Source organism: Contarinia nasturtii, unplaced genomic scaffold, assembly GCF_009176525.2.
Source record: "Contarinia nasturtii isolate CC-2019 unplaced genomic scaffold, AAFC_CNas_1.1 Cnas_scaffold_2861, whole genome shotgun sequence".
NCBI lineage: Eukaryota > Metazoa > Arthropoda > Insecta > Diptera > Cecidomyiidae > Contarinia > Contarinia nasturtii.
The window spans coordinates 87,817-110,431 of record NW_022200178.1 but is presented as its reverse complement, the minus strand read 5'-3'; the positions used below and the strand labels follow the sequence as shown (position 1 = coordinate 110,431).

At 34.5% G+C, this 22,615-nt stretch overlaps 3 protein-coding genes across 3 annotated transcripts in view; 2 read left to right on the top strand and 1 right to left on the bottom strand.

Moving 5' to 3' along the window:
* Nucleotides 1-253: 253 nt before the first annotated feature.
* LOC116349395 (elongation factor 2) lies at nt 254-4,714 on the bottom strand. Its single transcript, XM_031780804.1, has 7 exons — nt 4,583-4,714; nt 3,861-4,075; nt 3,512-3,705; nt 2,340-3,072; nt 1,406-2,246; nt 929-1,302; nt 254-840 (listed from the first exon to the last, which is right to left on the bottom strand). The coding sequence occupies exons 1-7, from the start codon at nt 4,583-4,585 to the stop codon at nt 666-668; spliced, it is 2,535 nt and encodes an 844-aa protein (XP_031636664.1). The 5' UTR covers nt 4,586-4,714; the 3' UTR covers nt 254-665.
* Nucleotides 4,715-5,475: 761 nt separating this feature from the next.
* On the top strand, nt 5,476-9,341 carry LOC116349316 (RUS1 family protein C16orf58 homolog). Its single transcript, XM_031780697.1, has 6 exons — nt 5,476-5,699; nt 6,129-6,323; nt 6,411-6,493; nt 6,560-6,615; nt 6,676-6,987; nt 7,086-9,341. The coding sequence occupies exons 1-6, from the start codon at nt 5,633-5,635 to the stop codon at nt 7,639-7,641; spliced, it is 1,269 nt and encodes a 422-aa protein (XP_031636557.1). The 5' UTR covers nt 5,476-5,632; the 3' UTR covers nt 7,642-9,341.
* Nucleotides 9,342-10,972: 1,631 nt separating this feature from the next.
* The window catches only part of LOC116349374, a gene marked incomplete at its 3' end in the record, with an annotated part of 98,503 nt that continues 86,860 nt past the window's right edge, over nt 10,973-22,615 (top strand). The window contains exon 1 of the mRNA XM_031780776.1: nt 10,973-11,062. Within this exon, the coding sequence (XP_031636636.1) occupies nt 11,053-11,062 (10 nt within the window). The remainder of the gene's footprint in view (nt 11,063-22,615) is intronic.

The following is a 22,615-nucleotide window of genomic DNA, read 5'->3' as shown; positions in this document are numbered from 1 at the left end:
ATATTTTTAAATTGGAAAATGTGATATTTGTTGAACGGTGAAACTGTACTTTGTATAAAAATTGTATTGAAAAATTAGAGATTAAAACAGTTAACACAATCGATGTCTGCTGCTCCGAAGTCGACAAGGCTGGTGGCTGGATATTCGATCGGGTATAGTGATTCATTGTGAATGGTATTTTACAAAATTTTGTGATAAATTCAGTCTGTGATCAGACGGTGGATAAATAAAAAAAAAACGCAAAATTACCAGGTTTTTTTAAATCCAATAACACCCTTGCATTTATATAATGAGTACATTGTTTACAAAACAAGGTGAAATTCTTTATTTTAATCAATAAAAATGTTTGCTTTTCAAAACAAACTGAATCATATGTAACTTTTCATCATGCTTGCTTCATTATTCTTTAAATAGATTGTAAAACGTAAAACAATAAAAAGTGATCTTATACATGTTGCTTTTTTCTTATTGGCTGTTGAATTTTTTATTTATTCTTTTTTTTTAAATTAAAGTTTCCACATTATTTTCGTCGTCCTGCTGATCGATCGTTCGGATGTTAATTGTTATTTAATTTTTTTTTGCTTGAATTAATAGAAATGTGTGTTTTTTTTTACTTATAAACAAACTGGAGTTATCGTGTTGGTTGGTCTAACTGCATTGTTCGTTTACAATTTATCTAAATATGAAGCCAAGTCTGGAAGGCCTTCTTTAAGACCCTTACGTTTACGGATGTCTTGAACGATAGTGAACAATTTTGATCCTTGTTCAAGTGGATCACCTGGGAACACTTGCCAGTGATCAAATACACATTGTGGGAAAGCTTGACCACCAGTATTGGATCTGTGAAGAGAACAAAAAAGAAGAATTAACAATTGGCTCACGTAATCATTGATACGGGAATAGTTTAATGTTGGGTGTTGATACATACCTCAAATCGGCTGTGAAACCGAATGATTCGTTTACTGGCAAATAAGCTTTAACTACGAACATAGGTGTACCAGCGACTTGAGCTTCTTCGAATACGTGACCACGACGTCTGTTCAACACACCGTAGATACCACCGACAGCAACTTCTGGACATTGGATTTCGCACAAGTATACTGGTTCCATCAAACGTGGATGAGCTGTAATAGCGCAAGCATACAAGCAACGACGAGCTGTTGGAATGATTTGACCACCACCACGATGGATAGCATCAGCGTGAAGTGTAACATCGTAAATGTTGAAACGAACACCACGCATGTTTTCATCAGCCAAAACACCTTCTTTCGATGCCCATTGGAAACCAGCAACGACTGAATCCTAAAAAAATATCAAATCACAAAGCAAATTTTCCGTTATGTTTCATTCAACACTCACTACTATTTACTTTATTTATTTCACAATTTGAATTTCTTTTTCTCACCTTAATTTCGTTCAAGTATTGAACTCCCTTTGTGCAGTCGACCAAGATGTTTGGACCAGTGCCGTCTGGACCGAAGCACCAGATTTTACGGGCTTCAGTGACATCGTAATCGTATTTCTCGGACAAGAAACGAGCACGAACCTTGAAGTCATCACGTGGATTAACTTCACCCTTGTCAATATCTTCTGGCAAACCGTCTGGCATTGGACAGGCTTTCATGAACAAACGATTGTGCTTGTTTGGTGATTTTGACAAACACATTTGATCGGATTCTTCTGATACGGTTTCACGGTATGAGACGACTGGGTCGGATTTCTTCAATGGAATACAAGCATGATCTTCTTCCAAATCTTTCAAGCAAATTTCCAAATGCAATTCACCGGCACCGGCAATGATGTGTTCACCAGATTCTTCGATGATACATTGAACCATAGGATCGGATTTGGCCAAACGTTTCAAACCTTCAACCAATTTTGGCAAATCAGCTGGATTTTTCGGTTCGACAGCGACACGTACAACAGGTGACACTGAGAATTTCATGACCTTCATGTTGTGGGCATCCTTGAATGTTGTAATGGTACCAGTCTTGACCAAAAATTGATCGACACCGACCAAACCGCAAATGTTACCACATGGAACATCTTCGATGGCTTCGACGTAACGTCCCATCATCAAAATTGTACGTTGGATTGATTTTTCGTACAAATCTTCTTTCTTGCCTGGGGTGAAGTTCGGGCCCATGATACGGCATTTTTGACCGGTTGCAACTTTACCGGAGAACACACGACCGAAAGCGTAGAAACGACCTTTGTCGCTGGTCGGTACCATTTTTGAGATGTACCTGAATGGTGACACATTTTGTTTTTTAAATTAGTTTCAAAAAGTAAGCGATAAAAAGAGAAATTGAAGGAAATTTTGTAGAAAAAGAACTTACATCATCAATGGTCCGGAAGCGTCGCAGTTCTTGACAGCAACGGCGGCTTCATCGTCCAATGGTCCTTCGTACAACATTTCCATTCTGTATTTTTGTGCAACGACTGGTGATGGCAAATGGATGGCAATCATTTGAAGCAATGATTCACCAGCTGGCAACCAAGTACGCATAACAACTTTCAACAATTGTTTGCCGTCTTTGTCTTTGTCTTCATGTTTCAATGTAACACCAATTTTAGGCAACAAAGCATCGATCTCTTCTTTCTTGTAGTTCATGATGGCATCGAACACTTTGTAAATTGGATCCAAAACGTACATACAGAATGAACGTTTGTTGTCGGCATCCTTGGACTTTGACCATTTCTTGGTTTTTGGATTGAAGAAGTTTTCACCCCACAAACGATTCATAAGCTTGACAACTTCAATCTTGAATTTGTCGGAATACAATTCAGAGAATTGTTTCAAGGTGAAAGCCCAACCATGAAGACCTGAACCGAAACCGACTGAACCCTTTGATGGATCAACACGGACTTCTCCCATTGGTCCGGAGTCATCGTTGTAAGTGGCGATGATGACGTTAACGTTTTCGACGATACGTTGGAAAGTTTGGTACAATTCTTCTGAACCCAATTGCAATTCAAGCAAAGCACGGTCCATTTTGTTCATGAACAAAATTGGCTTGATACGTTCAGCAATAGCTTGACGCAATACAGTTTCAGTTTGCACACACACACCTGAAGAATAAACAATGAAAAAAAAAACAAAAACATTTTACACTTGTGATAAGAACACATTTTTTCTTCTCTCATACAAATTGAACGACATATGCGTGTGAAATCATATGGTATAAAACGGGCTGAATGTGTATACGAGGTTATCAGCACATTTGATTACGACACCTCAAAATGCCGGTCAATTGGAAATGAAAGCATGTTTCATTTATATTCTGCCATCATTTTGACTGATTTAACAAAATAACAGCCAAATGTAAAAGAATTTTACTCTTGCAAGTCATGAGCCCGAATGATCTGGATTTTAATCATGCGGTCACGTTAATCTTGCTGGGTAAAATCACAATTCCACAATTTATAAAAATGTTTGTGAGTAATATGGAGTGAACAATTCTCTTCAGAAGTGGAAATGTGTAAATTTTTGGATAAAAATGATATTTACCTGAAACACAGTCAACGACAACGAGAGCACCGTCGGTAACACGAAGAGCGGCTGTTACTTCGGATGAGAAATCGACGTGACCGGGTGAATCGATCAAATTGATCAAGAAACCACGTTCGCCTTTTTCGGTTTGATCTGCTGAGGTGATGAAAACCATGTCTTTTTCTTCAAGCTCGAAGTACATAGAGATGGCACTGTATTCATTGTAAAATAAAATAATAAAAATAATTCATAAATATGAATTATTGTCAGTGCGGCACGGCCGGGTACGGCAAAAACGAATGTTTTTTTTTTAGGTTATGTGTGTTCATAAATATGTATGCACAACAACAAAATGTGTGGCACTTACGTTGATTTGATGGTAATACAACGTTCTTGTTCATCTTTACGGGTGTCGGTGAAACGGGTTTCACCAGCTTTGGCACCAGCAATAATACCGGCCTTTGACACCAACGAATCGGTCAAAGTAGATTTACCGTGATCGACGTGAGCAATGACGGACATATTACGAATGTTTCGTTTTTTGTCCATCATGGCACGGATTTCATCGACAGTGAAGTTCACCTACAATCAAAAGAAGAAGAAGAAAGGAGAAAAGAAATTATGAATTTAGTATGAAGCATTGAATATTGAAGAAAAAATAGATTCCTAGCCGTCACGCAATCGAAACAATAGACAATGTGCAATGTCACAATTGCATCTGCGTCATTGAAATGCATCTGTATTCGGGTCAGACACAAAACACACAATCAAACACACATCTAATTAATTTTTCTTGGAAATCAACTTTTTTTCATCTTCAATCCATTGAAATCACTTTTTTCACTGAATTCCATCATTTTCATCAATTGAGTTGCACACAGTTTTTCTATCAAACTTTATTTCACATGTTTTCGGCAAATTCGTATACGTCATCGCATTTTTTAAAATTCTCAACTCTACATAATTTTTTTTTTCTCTCTCGCTAAAAGTAATTTCATCGGATTTTGTACAAAAAAATATCAATGCGCCTTTATTGTATTGGCTTTGCTCTAAACTTTTTCACTAATTTTTATCGAAAATTTTACATACCATTTTGGATGTTTATTGATTTATTTCCAGATCAAACGTAAAACACAACACGCCTCTAATGGCGTTATTTTGTAAAAGGAAGAGAAAGACTTAGTTTGCTCTGTGAATAGGTACGTGGTTGTACCGAAAATGATCTGCAGACAGCGCTGCCGTGTCATCAAATACATTCACTTTTCGGTGTGCCCGATTCGATTAGATGGAATGACGCGCCAAAAGATTCAAAACCGTTGTACAGTGGATTGCACAAATTTGCGTGATATTCTCCACATTCCGATACATTTACAGTGAAATGTTGCACAAAGTGCTGAAATAACCATATATGCACTCATTTTTTTTGTAATGAGTTTTAATAAAACTTGATGATATCATGAAAAATCATTTTTTATTTGAAAATAAATAAAAACCATCAAGTAGCCAATTTCAATGTTTAACCATCTGACATATGTCAGGTTTAAAGGTTTACTTAGCTCACTTTATTACAATACTATTTTCATTTTATGGTTATTCAAAAATAACACTTGACATTGTTTTTGCAATAAGTCCCACCGATAAGATATTGAATGGAATTTAGAATAAAGTGGCAATAAAATGTTATTAAAAACCCAACGTTTGCTAACATTATTAAAATGAGAAAATTAGATTCTGACATAGATTTCTTCAAATAAAAATTTCGTTCAGCTTTCATTATATGATTTAATGTTTCATTCATTTTTTCCGTGTTAAATGTTTTTCCGGTTTCTATTTTATTGTAGAATATTACCAATATCCATGTCTGCCATTCGAAGAGCATTTATCCATATTATCCCACATGCGATTCGGATAATGAATCATAACAATAAGTTTTATCCACGGTCTGACATTCAGTTCAGTGGACGTATGTCAGTCGACAACTGTCATTGGTTGCGTGCTATTGTCAAAAGTGTTTTTTGTGGTAAATAAACCACATCAGCATATCGTCAACAAAATTCTTGTTTTTCCAAAGAAAAAGAAAAAAAACGGTATTCCGATCCAATCCACAATTGATTTGATTGAAATACGTGAATAGTGAAAATGCGGGTTCATTTTCGAGAGAAATATGGAACAAAAGGAGAAGAAATTTTATATGTAACACCAGCAGGTAAATTCGCTCTTACCACATTCCTTTGGGCAAATTCATTAAAAATTCATATAAAGGTCGGCCTTGTAAAATAGGACATTTCTATAATTGAATCTCAAGTATATGTCACTATCAAAAGGAACGTACAATCGTTTGTGCAAAGGAAATTGGCTACTTATTACAAGTGCATTTTTAAGTGGCGTGAATGTAAATTTCCGTTCAAACCGTTTCTATTACGATATTTAAAAATCGATATGTAAATTTTATGGCTTAGTTTTATGATCCGCATTTGCATTTGTTTATTAGTTACGTTCGTAAATATACAGGGTCTAGTATATTTAGTATTTTTTAGTATTTTCCGGTCGAATAATTTTCTTTTATGAATGAATTTGTGAGCTTAAATCATATTTTGGACTGAAAAAAAAACATTTTTTTTGCTATTCACTTCAGGTCAAGAATCAATTGTGAGAGTGCCTCTGACAAGAGTGGCGACCGACGAGAAACCACTTATAAGCGAAAATTTTGCTTTGTACAGAATATTCCGGAACTTGTTTTTACCACAGGGTTATCCGGATAGCGTGAGTGAGGATTATATTCATTACCAATTCTGGGATACAGTGCAGGCCTTTTGTTCGACAATAAATGGTAATTAAAAGCATCCATAAAAGAATAAATTGCTCATTTGTGTTTATTATCGTCATTTTATTATTTGGTTTTTACCATGTTATACAGGAACACTGTCCACACATGCCATTCTCAAAGGAGTTGGAGTTGGTAGCGATATCGTGAATCCACTCTCTGCTACAATCACATGGGTATTATTATCAATTTACGTTTGAATTGCAAGAAATCGGATTGATCGATATTTTATTCACTCTCAGGTGTTGAAAGATGGTGCCGGACACTTTGGGAAAATCTTTTTTGCCTGGTGGAAAGGGTGTGTTTTTTCTATTTCATATCTAAAACGTGAATCTAATAAAAATCCTTAAACTTTCAGATCGCAGTTGGATATCGATTCGAAGAAGTGGCGTATTCGAGCTGATATATTGAATGACATTGCCATGGCAGTGGAAATTTTGGTTTTACCCCAATATGAAAAGTATACAACGTATATTCTATGTGCTACAACATCGATGAAAGCGATTGTTGGTGTTGCCGGTGGTGCCACTCGTTCTGCGTTAACACAACATCATGCAATCAGAGGAAATTTGGCCGATGTTGCTTCAAAAGACAACTCCCAAGAGACTGCTGTTAATTTAATCGCTTCATTTGTCGGACTGTATCTATTATCTGCCATCACTAGTCATTCGTGAGTTTATATTTTACCTAAAATCTTCAAAAGTTTATCGTTCACTTAAAATATTAATTACAAAATCAATATTTCTATTTTCTTTTGTTTCGCTTTAGAGTTTTGCTATCGATTTTCTTCTTGAGCATTGCGGTGCATATTTTCTCCAACATTCGTGCTGTGAAATCAGTACGATTACGTACATTGAACGAGTCCCGATATTTGATTGCCTTAGAAGAGTACTTCCGATCCGGTAATGTTTTATCCGTCGAAGCTTGCAATGGATTGGAGCGAGTTACAATTGGCCGTATGGTGTCTGTGTCGCTTCCGATTCGTGTTGGACTTTCTATACAGCATTTGATTGAACAAATTCGAGCAACGCCAGAAATAGAAAATATCATTATGCAATTCGAAAAGACCAATGAGAAATTCTTGATAGCCGAGAGTAAAAAATTTATTGGCATCTATTTACATTTGGACGCACGTCCGCAAGATGTGCTCAAGGCATATTTTTATGCCGTTTCTTATCTACAAGATCGAACACAATTGAGAGATCGAATCTGGGAAGTGCAATCGAAGTGGAGCGAATTCATTACAATGGCTCAACGTGAAAATTGGGCAATATTAAATCATCTGATTTATGTGGATGAATATCGAATCGAATGGAAAATGTAAATTGAATACACCCATTTCCATCTCGCATAGCATATAATGTTTTTCTTATGAGAAAATTCACTCAATTTTAATCACAATAATTCTCGATTCCAAAGAGAACTCAGCAAACGTTTGAATACACTAAATTATATTTTTTGCCTGTTTGGTTGAGTGACACCCATGAAATTTTCATTGAAACTCGATAGAAAATCGACCCGTTTTTTTATAAATTCACTTTTGATGACTATAAGGATTCAGACCCAAGAGCGTAAAATAAGACGATTTGGTGAGAAAAACCGGTTGTTAAAGTTTAATTTTGGTAGCCAAGAATTTTGGTGTTCCGTCCAAAAATTCGGTTTTTGATAGTAAAGAAAAGTCATCATACCATCCGGTAGTCAAGTCAAATCCTAATTTTACACTCTGTTGTTGATATACAAATGTAACCACGTAAACCATGTTTAAACAACAGAGATTTATCTCTCTTTCTATTTTATTTCCATTGAAGATAACGAATAGGGATGTATGTTTTAGAGCTATTACAGATGATTCGCTGAAAAAAAACATATTCTTCATTCGTTATCTTTAAAAGATATTATGGGTCACATCGATCAATTCTGTATAAAATCATGATAATTCTGAGCATCAAATTGTAAATTTATTCTCGACGGGTCAAACGAAAGTCAATTTTTTAATTCCACAATCTTATCAGAATTTCATTCAATTCAATCGATGACGCTTCACTATTTCAATTGCAGCACAAATAAAAATTAAACAATTCAATTAAAAATAGCTTTTGAAAGCAATCAGTAGCAAACATTTCAAGTACCTAGACTATAAATTTTATCGAAACTGAAACAATTTTGTGATTTTTACTCTAAACATCGATGATCGATAGGTTTTATTTCACTTCTTTTAGCACACAATATTGTCAAATTCATCATTAGAAAATTATAAGACGAAGAAGAAAGCAAAGCGCCAAGATGAAGAATTTAACACAGAAGTCAAATTTATTGATTTTATTATGAATTAGAATTTTTTTAAGAAATTCATATAGAGAGTAAAAGGTGATGTGTTCATGTGTTCATTTTTGGAATAATAACAGTTTTGGTGGAACAATGAAAAGAACTGTACTTTTACGATTTTAGAAACTCACATTATTTGACTTCACACACCGAAAGACTTCGAAGTAAGAAGGAAGGAACCTCTATTTCGTTCTCATTCTTGGCACGAAAAAAATAATAAATCTCAAGTTTTTAACACAAGTTTTATTGCCACATACAAATACACATACTATATAAAAATCAATGTATATTGGTTCACACTTTTTTTATTAAGGTAGAAATTGTTCGAAATTGAGGTATAAAAAAGCGCAGGTCATTTTTGAAGACTCAAAATAAATGTAAAACAAAAATTGATTTCTATGAGACAAGATTATGATAATAAAAAGAAAATATCAATTGAAAAAATCTGTGAGGTACCTTTCGAAACGACAGACAAAAAATCGGCTTTAAAATTATGTACGTGACAAGAGAAAATTATATTGTAAAAGAAACATTTTTTTTATCGACATTTTATGTCTATAGATGAAGTAAATAAAAATAAATCGCTTATTAGGACATTCCAAGATAGCAATTTATCAATAGGAGTATTCTCATTGAAAACAACCGAAAAAAATATCATTTCAAAGTAACTCAATAAAGAGCAAACAAAAGGAGAATATACACGGATTGAGTTTTTAATGGGCAAAAATGCCGGCTTGTTATGAAAACCCTGAACCTAAAAGGAAACAAAAATGATTAGCATGAATGTTGTGCTCTTGAGCATAGTAAATAAAAAACGGTTAAGAACGAATATATAAATGTGACTCGGCACCGACTTTGTATGCACAACAGAGATTGTGTTGTATGTGCGAACGAATCAAGTAAACAAATAGTCACACCAAAATTACAAATAAGCGAAACGGAGAAAGAAAACGGACACAACGAAAAAAAAAACGACGAAATAACTGAGAAGGTAAGTAATAAATTGCCGTTCGGTTTAGTCCCGTAGGTGAACAAGAAAGGCAAGCCTTCTACCTATCTTTTCATCTGTTTGATTGATCGTCACAGTTTGTATTCATTCGCCGCAAAATATCGTGTCATCGATTCCAACAATTCACCGTCTCTAAATGCATTGCACGGCATACACACACTTACTTGCACTCCACTTACAACGTGCCTCACTCTCTGTTTACGCATCAAAATTTCCAGTTCATGTGAATCAATGAATTAAAAAAGAAACTGGAACCGGCAGCCGGTTTTTACCTGCCGGCACACATGCCGCATGTAAACATATGATTTGACCATGCTTCACTGCAAACGAAATTGCTCTCTTCTCTTTGCTGCGAAGCAAACAAAAATAAATGATCGGAGAGCAGAGAGTCGTTTTAACTCTCTGTTTACATCCGAAGCTCGGTGAGAGCGTACGACAGAGCCGAACACACAACGAAACAGTTTGCACAGGTGCGAGTGTCTGTGTTATGACGTGATCACTTAAATCGTCGTCATCATTGCATTCGTCACGATCCAGCATGCTTGCTCCGCGTTTGTAAACAAAACGGTAACAATATACTAGCTCTTATCCGGCATTACCTTCTTCGTACACAAACACCAACACGCAGATCGTATGTATGCTCACATGTAGCAAACCGCTGTCACGCGCATGCAATGCCGTCGACTCGATGGCAAACATACATTCATCACCTTTATAGGCATGAAATAAAAAAAAAACAACCATATAGAATGTGCCATTCGCGTAAGAGAGCATAACGTTTGACTTGACTTCCAGTCCATAACAATTAACTTGAATAGAGTGTTAAAGGAATGTATTTGCGTGCATTCAATTCTCTGCTTCACCGTCTTTTTCTTTCGATCATTCGGCTGAGTGCGATCGCTTCGGCATGTGATTGTATAGGTGTTGAGTCGATCTCGTTGCGGCTACGCTATATTGAGAAAGAAGATCCGCACAAAACAGACAACGAAATAATATTGTGAATGTATCTCTTTTCGCGTGCGAGAGAATACATTGAATTCGTGGACACATATGGTTATATTCGTATCACATAGCCGTGGTTTCTTCTTTCGGCTATTGTCGGGTTTCTTTCACCTGAGAAATCTTTCGATGGTGTGCTGTAGGTGAACGCCAACTGAGAGAATTGAAGAGAGAATTTGTGTCTTATGTTGCATGTATTGTTCGATGAATCCGCGTATCTCTTACACCCAATTGTTAAAACTCTCAACATCGCGAGAGCAAAATTTAGTCTTAGTTCAGACTTTGAGTGAATAAGAAGTGTATACTTACCAAAAATAGATTTTGTTTTTTATTGTGCACGCAGAAGAGTGGCAAAATTTTTTTCGTCAAAGTTTTCCAACATCACGCTGTGGCCAAGTAGCCATGGTGAATGGTGAGTGTTTTACAAAAAAAATCATTTAATTCTTTTGTGCTACAAAAAATCATCGCATTTTGGAGGAAAAGATGAAGGAAATCATCGATTCAGCATTAATTTTCGCATCAAACTGGATTATCATTTGGCATATGGATTATTTTATCGGATATTTTTTCTCGGTTTCTGTGAATTTTGTACAACTTCGACGAAATTATAAAAGTTTTTTATAAAAATCAATGGAAAAATTATGAAATGATTGAGTTTTTTTTGTGGAAGTCTCGAAAATGACCAAAAAAGTGTATTTTTGAAGGAATTAGTGAATTTCTCGAACTTTGACAAAAAATTGCTCGTTTAACCAAAGTGCAAAAAAATTGAAAAAAATATTATCATTACTCTGTGTGAGACATAATAAAAAAATTGGAATATTTTGTGCATTTCACCGCAAATTTGATAGATCGTCAGGTGACTTATCGCTAGTTTTATGGATTTTTTTCACAATATTGCACCAGATGTGCGAATCAAAAGGACTTTGAAATTTTTTCACTTGAACACTTGACAAAAAAATCCACATCAATTTTTGAGGACTTAGAATAATTTCTCGTCGCGCTTCATGTGTTACAAAATGCTTGCCATGGATTACATTTGTGTAACATCAAAATGGATTTTGCGCGAATTTCATTTATTTTAAGTGGAAAATAATATCGTGGATTTTTTTTATTTTGCTTAAATATAATAATTGGTGAAATGTTATAAAAGCTAAAATTAAGTTTCTTTTTTATTGGTTCAACGACAATTGGTTCAGAGTCTGTTTTACAGAAATTTTAAATGAAAAATTCACAAATTTCTTCAATACAATTTTCCAATGCACTGCCACCGCATCGACTATCATCATTAATTTTTCTTGCTCAAATTTGTAATCGTGCATGAAAAGTGAGAATAATGTGATGTGCAAATGAAAACGATACCATTGAAATAGAATTGAAAACAATGCATGAGAGCAAACAAAAAAACACATCAACGAAAACTCAGTGATTCGAAAACAATGCGAATAAAGCTGCAATTAATAACTTTTTTTGTGATTAACGCACGGCTTTTCCTTGGCTTGGAGAATCAATTTATGGATGAAAAATTATTCAAGTGCAATCAAACACTACAACGCCAATGAGCGAGTTGAAAAAATACTTTCGAAATGGGAGAGAGAGAAAAAAAGAGTAAAACAAAAGAAACATAAATAAAAATGTGCGCAACAGAATTGAAGTGCCTGGTGTTTTTTTACGTTGGCAATGGCCTTGAAATTTGTTAAAATTGGATTATTTTCTTGGAAAAAACATTTTACACTCATTTGAAACCTTCAACTGGCCCATGTCGAAATAAAATGGACTTTAATCATAGTGACGGGTGACCATAGTCAGAGAGTCAAAAAGTCTCATTTAAATTTTTGGCCAATGGTTTTACGTGGAATTTTGAATGAAAAAAAGAAAATTCTCCAAAATTTGATAATTTAACCAATTTTTTAGAATTTGTATTTTTCGATCTAAAGCGATCGATTTTAGCAAAAACCTCATTGAAAAATTTCTATCTATATAATTTTCGATCGAAAATTACCAAATTCTAAGAAATTGCCACCGTTTTAACCAAACAAAATTGCTACTGACAATGGAGCCCAATCCCTGTGATCAAATCATCGTCGCCTATGAAGACGCTTGAAAAAAAAACCAAAGTGTAAATAAAAACTGCGAATACACAAAAAAAACTCAGTGGGAAAAAAGCATAGACAAAAACGAACGAAAACAATTTGTATAATTTGATCAAGCATAATTGTGAGACTTAAAACGAACATAGCAATTAATTAAAACTGTGTAATGATGCCGGAGTATTTCAATTGGTGCGCACGCAGATGTGGACGTTTAATCGTTAATTTATGACCAAAATCGAACAAACAAATTCAATTAATTTGAAATAAATCACGCAAAGAGAACTAACATCAATTTATTGCACAAAAATGCAGCAGTTGTACAAAAAATACAGAAGCCAGAAAAATTGAAAACAGCCATAAAACCGAAGAGAAAAAAAATCATCCGAACAACAACTTATACGTCCAATTACATTTTGCAAAAAAAATATGCAATTTTATGTTGGCCGATAAAATGTCCGAAAAAAAGCCTGAAATAATTGCTAATAAAACAATTAGCAAGTCGTTAACAAAAATCAAATCATGAAAGAATCTAGTGACCATAAATCATTTCGGACGCGCTTTTCTTATCGCAAAATCATCAGTTTGCACGAAATTTAATGCTGAATCTTCGAATGAAATATGTGACTAACGATTGGAAATATTAATAATAAGTTTCATTTTAAGGCCCCTTCCAATCTGAAAAGGTGCCGTGAAGATGAAGAAACAAGATTGTGACTTGGATGATAAATGAAAAGTAAATTCCGCCTTAAGAAAAATACACACAAAATCATTTGATTAGTGAAAAAGAATCGTGTAGTGCCAAAACAACAGCATACCTGATCATAAAATGATCCGAAAATCCGAAAAAATGATAAATTTAAGACGAAACACCGTCCCATTCTCTTTGGTTGATCCATTAAAATGTATTAAGTAATTTTGTGTGTATATTCTTAAGTTTCGATTGTGCATCAATTCGATTGCGCAAGAAATAAGCCACAGAAAATCCGGTGGAAAATAAAGGCCAGTAGAAAATAAAAGTGAAGGCAAATTAAAGTAAAACAAACATGAATAAATGATGCACCTAAACGTGAAAATCGGTTAAGAGATCGGCCATAAATTTGAAGAACTCATTCTGTCAGTCACAATCTTGTTTATAAATGCCATAGACGAAACTAATACAAAAATTATTCAAATTCGAAATATCCAATTTTCCCATAATAAAAAAAAGATCTTCATTTTCTTCTCTATTGCGATACTTTGTAAATATTTATTCGAGTTAAGGTATTGGTATTGGTTTAAAAATTGTTTTTATTTAAATAATAGAAAAGTGTTTGAATTTTACTGTGTGTATATAGTTAACAGATTCGTTAAAAATCAATATATGCGATATAGAAAGTGCGATCGGTCGCTCATCTGAGCACTGATTTTATGTGGAAATATCAAAAATTCTCATCTCGAAAACTGGAATTTGTTTGTCTTTGATTATGGATGTTCATTGTATGGCGATCACAAAAGAAGATGTAAAATACCTGACCGTTAACAAATCAAATATCTTTCAAGTTCATGTTGAAATGCTGTGCACATTTCATTCGCTTTCAATCTTTCTTTATTTCAATCGCGCATATCAAGTGTAGATCAATGAAAAGCTTATTAGAGATTGAAGCCAGGTTTTTTTTTCGCTTTGAATTGAATCTTGATGACTATATGGTATTTGAATACATATTGTGAAATTCAGATGATGAGCAAACAGAAACTGATCCGAATGAATGGCAACTTCCAAAAATGGCACGACTCAAGCGAAGAAAAAAATAATTTCGGCAATCGAAGTCATCAACGAAAAAGAGAAAGAGGTGGAGCAAAAATGTTGAATTAGGATGCGCATCCAAAGATGCCCACGCGATCCATATAAAATAGTCGAAAAATATGTGATGCTTATGAGTTTCTAAACGATTTCTTTTTTTTTTTTTTGGCAAATATGAATTTTTGGTTAGAGACCAACATGGAATTGGGAATTTTGTTTGCAGGTGATGAGCAAAATTTGTAATTAGACAAACACGGACGTAACATTGATTTTTTCAAATTGAAAAGACAATCTTTTTACAAAAAGGTTAAATCTCAATTCTTTCAATGATTTTAGAAGATATTTCCATAAAAAAACAATGGCTATTGAATTCATTTTCTATTTGTTTCTACGGCGTCCAACGCATTCAAGTAGCACATAAGAAATTGTGGAGTTTGTAGAAATTACTTATAATTACAAATATGTACTCATAAAAGTAACTAAATAATGGTTTTTGTGTGACAGTTGAAATGCATAATCATAATTAAATAGCCCATAAATGCTAAATTTCCTTTTGTCTTTGGCTAATTCGCATGCGTGTTAGAGTGTCATTCAATTGGGTAACGGTGTATTTTACTACTTTTTTTTTAATTACCCCATGATTTATCACCGGTATTTGCACCGTATACACTGTGTGTCCAATGACCGCATAATAGATAACAGTTTTGTGGAAAGAGTTGGGGAGACGCTTAACATTTAGCGATTTCATGTGCCATTTTCGAAATAGTAATGTTCAAGTAAAGAGACTTATTTGTCATTTATTCGGCAGTTCAGTTGTGTAGGCATGCAGTTGTCATTTTTTGTCATTGAATCGCATTTCATCATCCGTTAGCCCAAAAAAAAATCAATATAATATACGGTTATTTTATGTAAAAAAATGTGATTTTTTTCTTTAATAATTTCGAAAAAATTTAGTTCAACTCATATTGCTGGAAAATTGACGCATTTTCTATTGGAATTAATTTCCTAGTGAAACAGATTCCATCAAAGACAACAAACAAAAGAAACGACCGAGTGAATAATAATAGAATAGCATGAAAAATAGATTTTCAATGACATTCGTGGTCATTTTTTCTCTGTGTGAGTATTTATGCCGTATTATAAGTTTCGCATATTCTGTAATGTTCATCGTCGTTGATTTTTTTTTCCTCTACTGTGAGACACTCTCAATGGAATGCATCGTTGGATTGCGTGATACAAACTTGCTGTGTTTGTGTGTGTGCTGGTGCTCAGTGAATCTCACATTGTATAATTGTCAAGAGTCATCGTTCAATATTACTTTTAATTTCGATTCGATTGAAGAAATGTGAACAACCACCCAAGCAACTAGTGTATATCAAATCTATCTGTCGACCACATTCAATTTGTATAACCGATTTTTGCATAATAACTATAATTGCTGTCATTGTCGTTGTCGTCGTCATTCTATGCCGAGCGAAAAAAAATATAATACGAAACGAATCGAGATAAAAGTAACCAGAAAGATAGGTGTACATAGCGATTGAATCTTTAAATATAAATTGTGTATGTTATTTTTTTCTCTCTCTCTCCCTCCCCGTCTCTATGTATATATTCAATAAGAGAAATAATAAGAGAAAAAAAAATTGATTCACACGCGTTTCTTCTCTTGAAAATGCCCGAAGTACACGGATAATTATGCATACAAACACAAGATCTTTGTGTGTTGATTGTATGATTTCCGTCAACCTCGACAAACCCAGAAAAAAAACCTAAATCTCTGAAATTCAGTGTTCCAATGACACACGTAGTAGTCATCTTAAGTGAGCCTCAACTTGTTTAATGGCACAATCATTTATGTTTTCGGTTGGATGGTTGTCGGTTGCGCTGATGATGTCCAAAATAAAATAAAACTGTTAACGAGCTCATTGCACTCGTGCTGTTGAACAACATCGCCGTTTTAAGAAAAAAAAAGAATGCAGTTTCTGTTTCGAAATCAAATTCTTAGCAATGCGAGATGGAAATGAGAGTAGATAAAACAGGCCCGATTATAAGAAGATAAAGAGAAGAATAAAAAGAGTAACTGAATAGTAAATTCAACAACCTCTACGTTTGCACAGATGGTTTAAGACTCGATCGGAATTCTAATTGTTTATTGAAGAGAATGCGTGTGTATGTCTCTTCATGTGCGTACCATCGCAGCATCATCCTCACGCGGAAACAACACGTTTTTATTTATGGCTGTGTTTTTTCCCTTTCGCCCTGCCTATGAGTGTGCATGTGTTTGTGTGAAGCGACCACAAAACATGTTCACAGTAAAATTGTCGTAATCTTTCCTTAGTTAGACAGTGAATTCACTTAACAATCCGTTCTGTATGACTCAAGTGTCGTGCATTGCTACAATTGCTGAGGTTCTTACTTTTTTCTTCGTTTCTGAACGCATATCCGTCTTCGGATTGAGTGAGAAAAAGAGATTTTTTGTCGTGCACAGACGCACACACAGCTCGATTCTATTTTAATAAATTATCGTACATACTTTTTGTTCGTACCTCGTTACATTCTCGACGCTTTTTCTTCTTCTCTCAATGTTCGCTATTGACACTTGTTGCATATATACATATATATTCATTGGATTGGTGCGTGTTAATATTGACTGTCTGTTCCTTTATTTGCTCGGAATTACGGGCGTAATATCTGTTTTGATCGATCAATCGACCGGCACCGATTGTCGTTGTGTACTATTTCATTTAATTGAATCTTTTCGTTTCATTTCGATTCGAACACATTTGTTTTCGATGAAATTTTTATTTCATTATATAACTCGATGATCGAAAGCAAAATTGTCATTTTTAAAACACATTATATACAAATTAATAATGAGATTCATAACTCATTTTGTTTGTAGAGAGCAGGAGAGAGAAAGAGATATTGGTTTGGTAGCGATTTGAATTTTGAATGCATTTTTTACAACAATTTATTGTATATGTTTTCGTGTCCGTTGAACGAGTGCGATTGAGTGCGTGGTGAAGATTGCTCATCAATTACATAAATTCACTTTATGGCCACTTCGTCAATATTCCAATGGCGTAGCATGAGAGTACACAGGCACCCAACGGAAACCATACACAGAAACAAACCGAGCGGGATAACGTACAAAAAAACAGAGATTTAGTGCGTTTCGGTTGGTTGTTGCGACGACAGTGCGATATAATGAATTTACACAGGCTCTTTAAAAACAGTATTTACTCATGGTTTGGCTGCTGAAGTATCATTCATGGAATTTTAATACAAAAAGGAAATGTGTATTTGCAAACAACAGACAATTAAAACTGAAGACAACGAAAAAAAAAAACATCTTCAGCGCCGAAACACGGAACATTCATTCTCAAATTTCCTGCAATTTTTGTGTTTGCCAGCCCAAGAACAATACGAACCATTTTTATATTCTTGACCATTGCTGATGAATTGTCATCATTGCTAATAAATTTGATGTTGTCTCTTCTTCTTCGTTTTTTGACAAACGAATCTTCCATACATACTCACCGAACAATCAAGTTAAAACGCATAAAATCATTCCAAATTTGAATAAACTACAAGTTTTCTCGCTTTGACCGTAAAATCATTGTCATTTTTATCGAATCACTTATGAGATTTGACGAATATACGAACGAAGCAAAAATTTAACAACAAAAAAAAGTCATTCGTGGGGTTTGGCACTTAACAAACATCTCAGAGACGATATTAGCAGACGTTTGAATAAAATGAAAAAAAAAGTAAAAATAACATGGTAATACATATCATCAAATCAACGTGAATTCCTCTTGTTTTTTCTATTCGTTCGCTCGATTTGGTCATATTGACGTGGCCGACATCGAAGCTAGCCACTTCTAAAACAACATTTTAGTCACCGCTGATGCTAACATTTTCAATGTAAAAACGATGATAAAATTAGCGCATGAAAGGCCACTCGAATGTCTCTCTGGATTTCTAACTCATTTCGGTTGTTTTTCGACATTATGAATGTGTGTGTAGTTTTTTTTCTTCAGGTATGTTTAGCCGTCCACGGTGTTAATTCAGAGTAACTTGGTGCTCGCACATCACTAATCGAATATTATTGTATGATGGTATCGAAATGTCTGTGTGACATGGAAGTCGTGAAACGTCTATTGTTTCACTTTTGTTACAATATAAAATATCGAAAAAATAAGAAAGTGCAATGGATCGTCACAAGAAAAAAGAAACAAAGACACGATGGTCACGTTTGGTAATTTTCATTTCCTCCTCAACAAAAATGTGGTCGCATAAAATTTGTCATTCGCCACAGCGGCCGCGTTATATTGTCCGCTAAGATATTATGGCGCTGTCAATACGATTTTTACCATTTAAAATGTCAAACAATGAACAAATTGTTGCATTATAAAACGTAATATTAAATCATAAAGTTAATGGATAAAAAAAAATGGCATAAAAGTGTGCTGTTGAATGGAATATAATATGTCGCCAGTAAAATGAAAGAGATATGCGCATTCACAATGTAAAGCAGAAATATAAAATTGAAATTCAATAAGATGAATAAGTGGCGATAAAATTGATTCGAGCAAAGGCAATATATGACATTAAACTGAATTAAGAAACAGACAGCAATAGAGTAGTAACTGAATAGCCATGCAACAGAAAACAGCAACAAAAACCTGGACCGAGATAATATTTACATCAGTGTTGCTGGCGATATGTTTGCGTGGCAGCATCAACGACAACAACGACGAAGACAACAGTGATTTAGCGCGCTGTTTTCTGTGCGTTTTTCTTTCTATATCAATTTCATACGAATTTATTCATAAAAAAATGCTTTTCGCCGCATTTACAAAGTCGATGTGATAAAATGCCAAACCCACATCTCGCGAATGCTTAAGTCATTCGACAGCGGTGACGGCGACGGTGGCCATTAATCCGGTTTTGTGTTTTTTTTTTTTCTTCTCTCGAACGAGAAACTTATTGACTTTGGAAGAGCTTTGAAAATGCAGTTTTTCTTTCATTTTGTGTGCTTGGCGACCACAAAGCGCCGCAAAATTGATAGTTTTCGTTTGAATACGGTGTTCAACATCAAATCACACAATTCGAACTGATTGTGTCAAAGGCATTGAAATGAACAACGTTCGCAACAAACACGAATCTAACATAAGGCTGTTAAACAAAAATAAACAAAAAAAAATATCAAAGAAAACCATATGACTTCATTTGGAGTACGGCATTTTGAGCAGCGATCTAACACTGAACTAAAAACTGCGATCGTTACGTAAGCCAAACGGTGAGCAGTCGACCGATTGAAAACTATTTGTAAAAATGAGCAACAATGAAATGTACGGCTGTGTGAGAAAGATACACATTTGATATTAGCACACATTAAAAAAAACACTTTTCATATGAGTGATTGAATCTTCCCTTGTCATTCCGCGCACGCGACAAATGATTTTTTATTTCTATTTCATTCGAATATGAAATTTTGTTTTTGATTTTTTTTTCTATATTTTGGAAGGGAAAACCTCATAAAACAATCAACAACTGTCTACCTCGGATATGATACAATACAAAGTCATTTAATGTTTGTTATTGCGCGTGTTTTTTTCATCTCTCTGTTCTGTTTCCATACATTGTTTGATTGTCCAGTTTGTTTTCTGTGCCAAGTTTAGTCATTCGATTAAGTGTCTATTTGATTGCAACGATTACGTTCGCTTAATTTTTTTTCGTGTGTTGTTGTCTACGGAAAATTGAATGCATTAGAAAGGTGGCTCTTTTTTAATTGAACAATGAACAATTAATTCACATATTTCTTTTCTTTGAACACATTTTCCATGTGTACGAGATCGAGATTAGTCGAAGATAATTGTGTAAATGAACTTCGTTTAGATTTCTTTTCTTTTTGAAAATGTGCGCGATACACGTATATATCTATTAGAGTTTGGAATTGTTTTTTTGAGCAAACAGTGTGTGTAGGTTTTTCAAGCTGACGATGAATTGTATTGAATAAATTAGCTTCGTCGTGGTGCGCATTCGGTGTGTTTAGGTAATGTATGCGTGATGACGGTATTCGCGATTCGATTGCGCGCAACGACAATAACGCACAACATTCAATATACACCATATGGCTATTTTTAGCGAATGATCCAAACGTAAATGAAATCACAAAGCTCGTTGCTCGCAACGGAGCATTTAACAGTTTCTTGCAAAAAATATCGTGATACATGGAATATTTGTTTTGACAATACTCTTGTTGTTTTTTTTTTTGCTCTTGCAAATATAGCAAACATTCAATGGCGTTTGCTTGCCTTTTGAATGGCATGTTTCTTTTCGGTTGGCAATCATAATGGTAATTCCGCTCTTTTTTGTTGCAATTTTAATTCATAAATTGTTTGAACTACCATGTTCAATCGCTTTTGAACTGATTCTTTTGATGGCGGTTTTTATGTATTAACAAAAGTACGTGCCTCCATCACACAATCAAAGGCGAACATTTGCTTAGAATAAAGCGCTCGATTAGGGAGATTCTTTTCCACAAGCCAACAATGAAATAGCCAATTGAATTCTCGCTTTACTTAAACTTATTTCAGTTTCTTGCTTTTTTTCGCCAATTTTTTGCGTTGCTTAATCTTCTTTTTGTTATTCAACGACCAAACACAGTTCAAATATAAAAAATACCCACGCACGCATAAGATCAATTACATTTGCTTAAATGATTTTGCTCTTAAAGTCAGTCCTACGGTTTTTTTTTCTCTCTTTCCTTCTGCGGTGATATAATAAACACAAGTCAAAGAACTTTGCTGAATGATCATCGATTAATTTACTTTTCTCTGTGGTTACTTCTTATATTATTTTAAATTCTCTTTCTTTCGAGAGAAAAAAATCATTAAGCTAATTTGTACATTGTTTTCTGAACGTGAACGGTGCGGGTTTTTTTTGCTATGGGAATGGCAAAGGCACTTGAACCGAATCAATGAAATGTGAAATATCTGCACTTTTTTCTTGGCCCTAAACTTTCGCTTTGCTCAGTGTGTGTGTGCACGTTTTTCGGTGTTATTTTTCACTTTTCAGCAGAAGAGACATTCGAATAAGCGACCACTTAATATGTAATTCATCCAAAAATGGTCAAGACCGCTTTCAATTTTTTCATCAATTTATGGTCATTGGTCATTTCGTTTGAAATACCATCTGCTACAGAAAAAGAAAAAATCTCATTCATTTACACCCAACGCATTTTTTTCGTTCATATCGACCAAAAGTTTCCGTTTCATTGGTCGCTTTTCGAAACAGCACAAAAATCGACGAGATATATATTACTATATTTGAAAACGATTTTCCATTTTTTTCTTCTCTGTGAGAATCTAATTCTAAAATCGAACAAAGTGATGAGAATGAAGACATGGACCAGACAATTAAATATCTCACAAAGAATATAATAATGCGAAAAGGTTAATTCTTCTCTTTTAGAAGAAGATGAAGAAAAAAAATGGTGTGTCCGATTGGCGAACACCACCAAAATAGAATCCGCAACTAATAGCTAATGAATGGCAGGAAAATTATAGAGTTAAAACACAAAATTGAACTGCATTAAGCGTGATTAAAAGCAGATAAAAACAATTGTACGGCTGGTAATAAATCCAATAAATGGCCGCGCTCAATTCACATAATGTTTTGCACCGAAGCTATAGCAAACGAATGAGCAATTGAGTTCAAAACACGTGAATTACATCACCCAAAGCCAAATGGAAACAGTGCGGTGCGACGGGGGTTTTTAGAAACAATTTTCGTTAGTTAGAGTAGATATCAACTGAAAACGAAGTCAATGGCTTCTATTACATGCCGTTTCTTCTCGGTGTGTCTATTTCTAAATTTCTTGCGATCAAATCATTCAGCTTGCGCGCATTATTAGACAGAAATTATTGGCGTGAAGTGTAATTTCATTTGATTGGCGCACATGGACTTAATCCAATTGGTTTTTTAGTCGTCATTTCCCTTTTTCGTCCTTCTCTTTCTCTCTCTCTCTCTCTCTCTCTCTCTCTCTGCAAAAGAGATATACAAGATAAAAGTCGAAAGTAATCGA

What these genes read in the sequence shown, in the direction of transcription:
- LOC116349395 (XM_031780804.1), bottom strand. An exon ending in TGTATTACCATCAAATCAAC is followed by an intron (nt 3,706 to 3,860) that starts GTAAGTGCCACA and finishes CAATGAATACAG; the next exon opens with TGCCATCTCTATGTACTTCG. An exon ending in AATACTTGAACGAAATTAAG is followed by an intron (nt 1,303 to 1,405) that starts GTGAGAAAAAGA and finishes ATATTTTTTTAG; the next exon opens with GATTCAGTCGTTGCTGGTTT.
- LOC116349316 (XM_031780697.1), top strand. Translation starts at nt 5,633, where the DNA reads ATGCGGGTTCATTTTCGAGAGAAATATGGAACAAAAGGAGAAGAAATT. An exon ending in TTTTTTGCCTGGTGGAAAGG is followed by an intron (nt 6,616 to 6,675) that starts GTGTGTTTTTTC and finishes TTAAACTTTCAG; the next exon opens with ATCGCAGTTGGATATCGATT. An exon ending in TCTGCCATCACTAGTCATTC is followed by an intron (nt 6,988 to 7,085) that starts GTGAGTTTATAT and finishes GTTTCGCTTTAG; the next exon opens with AGTTTTGCTATCGATTTTCT.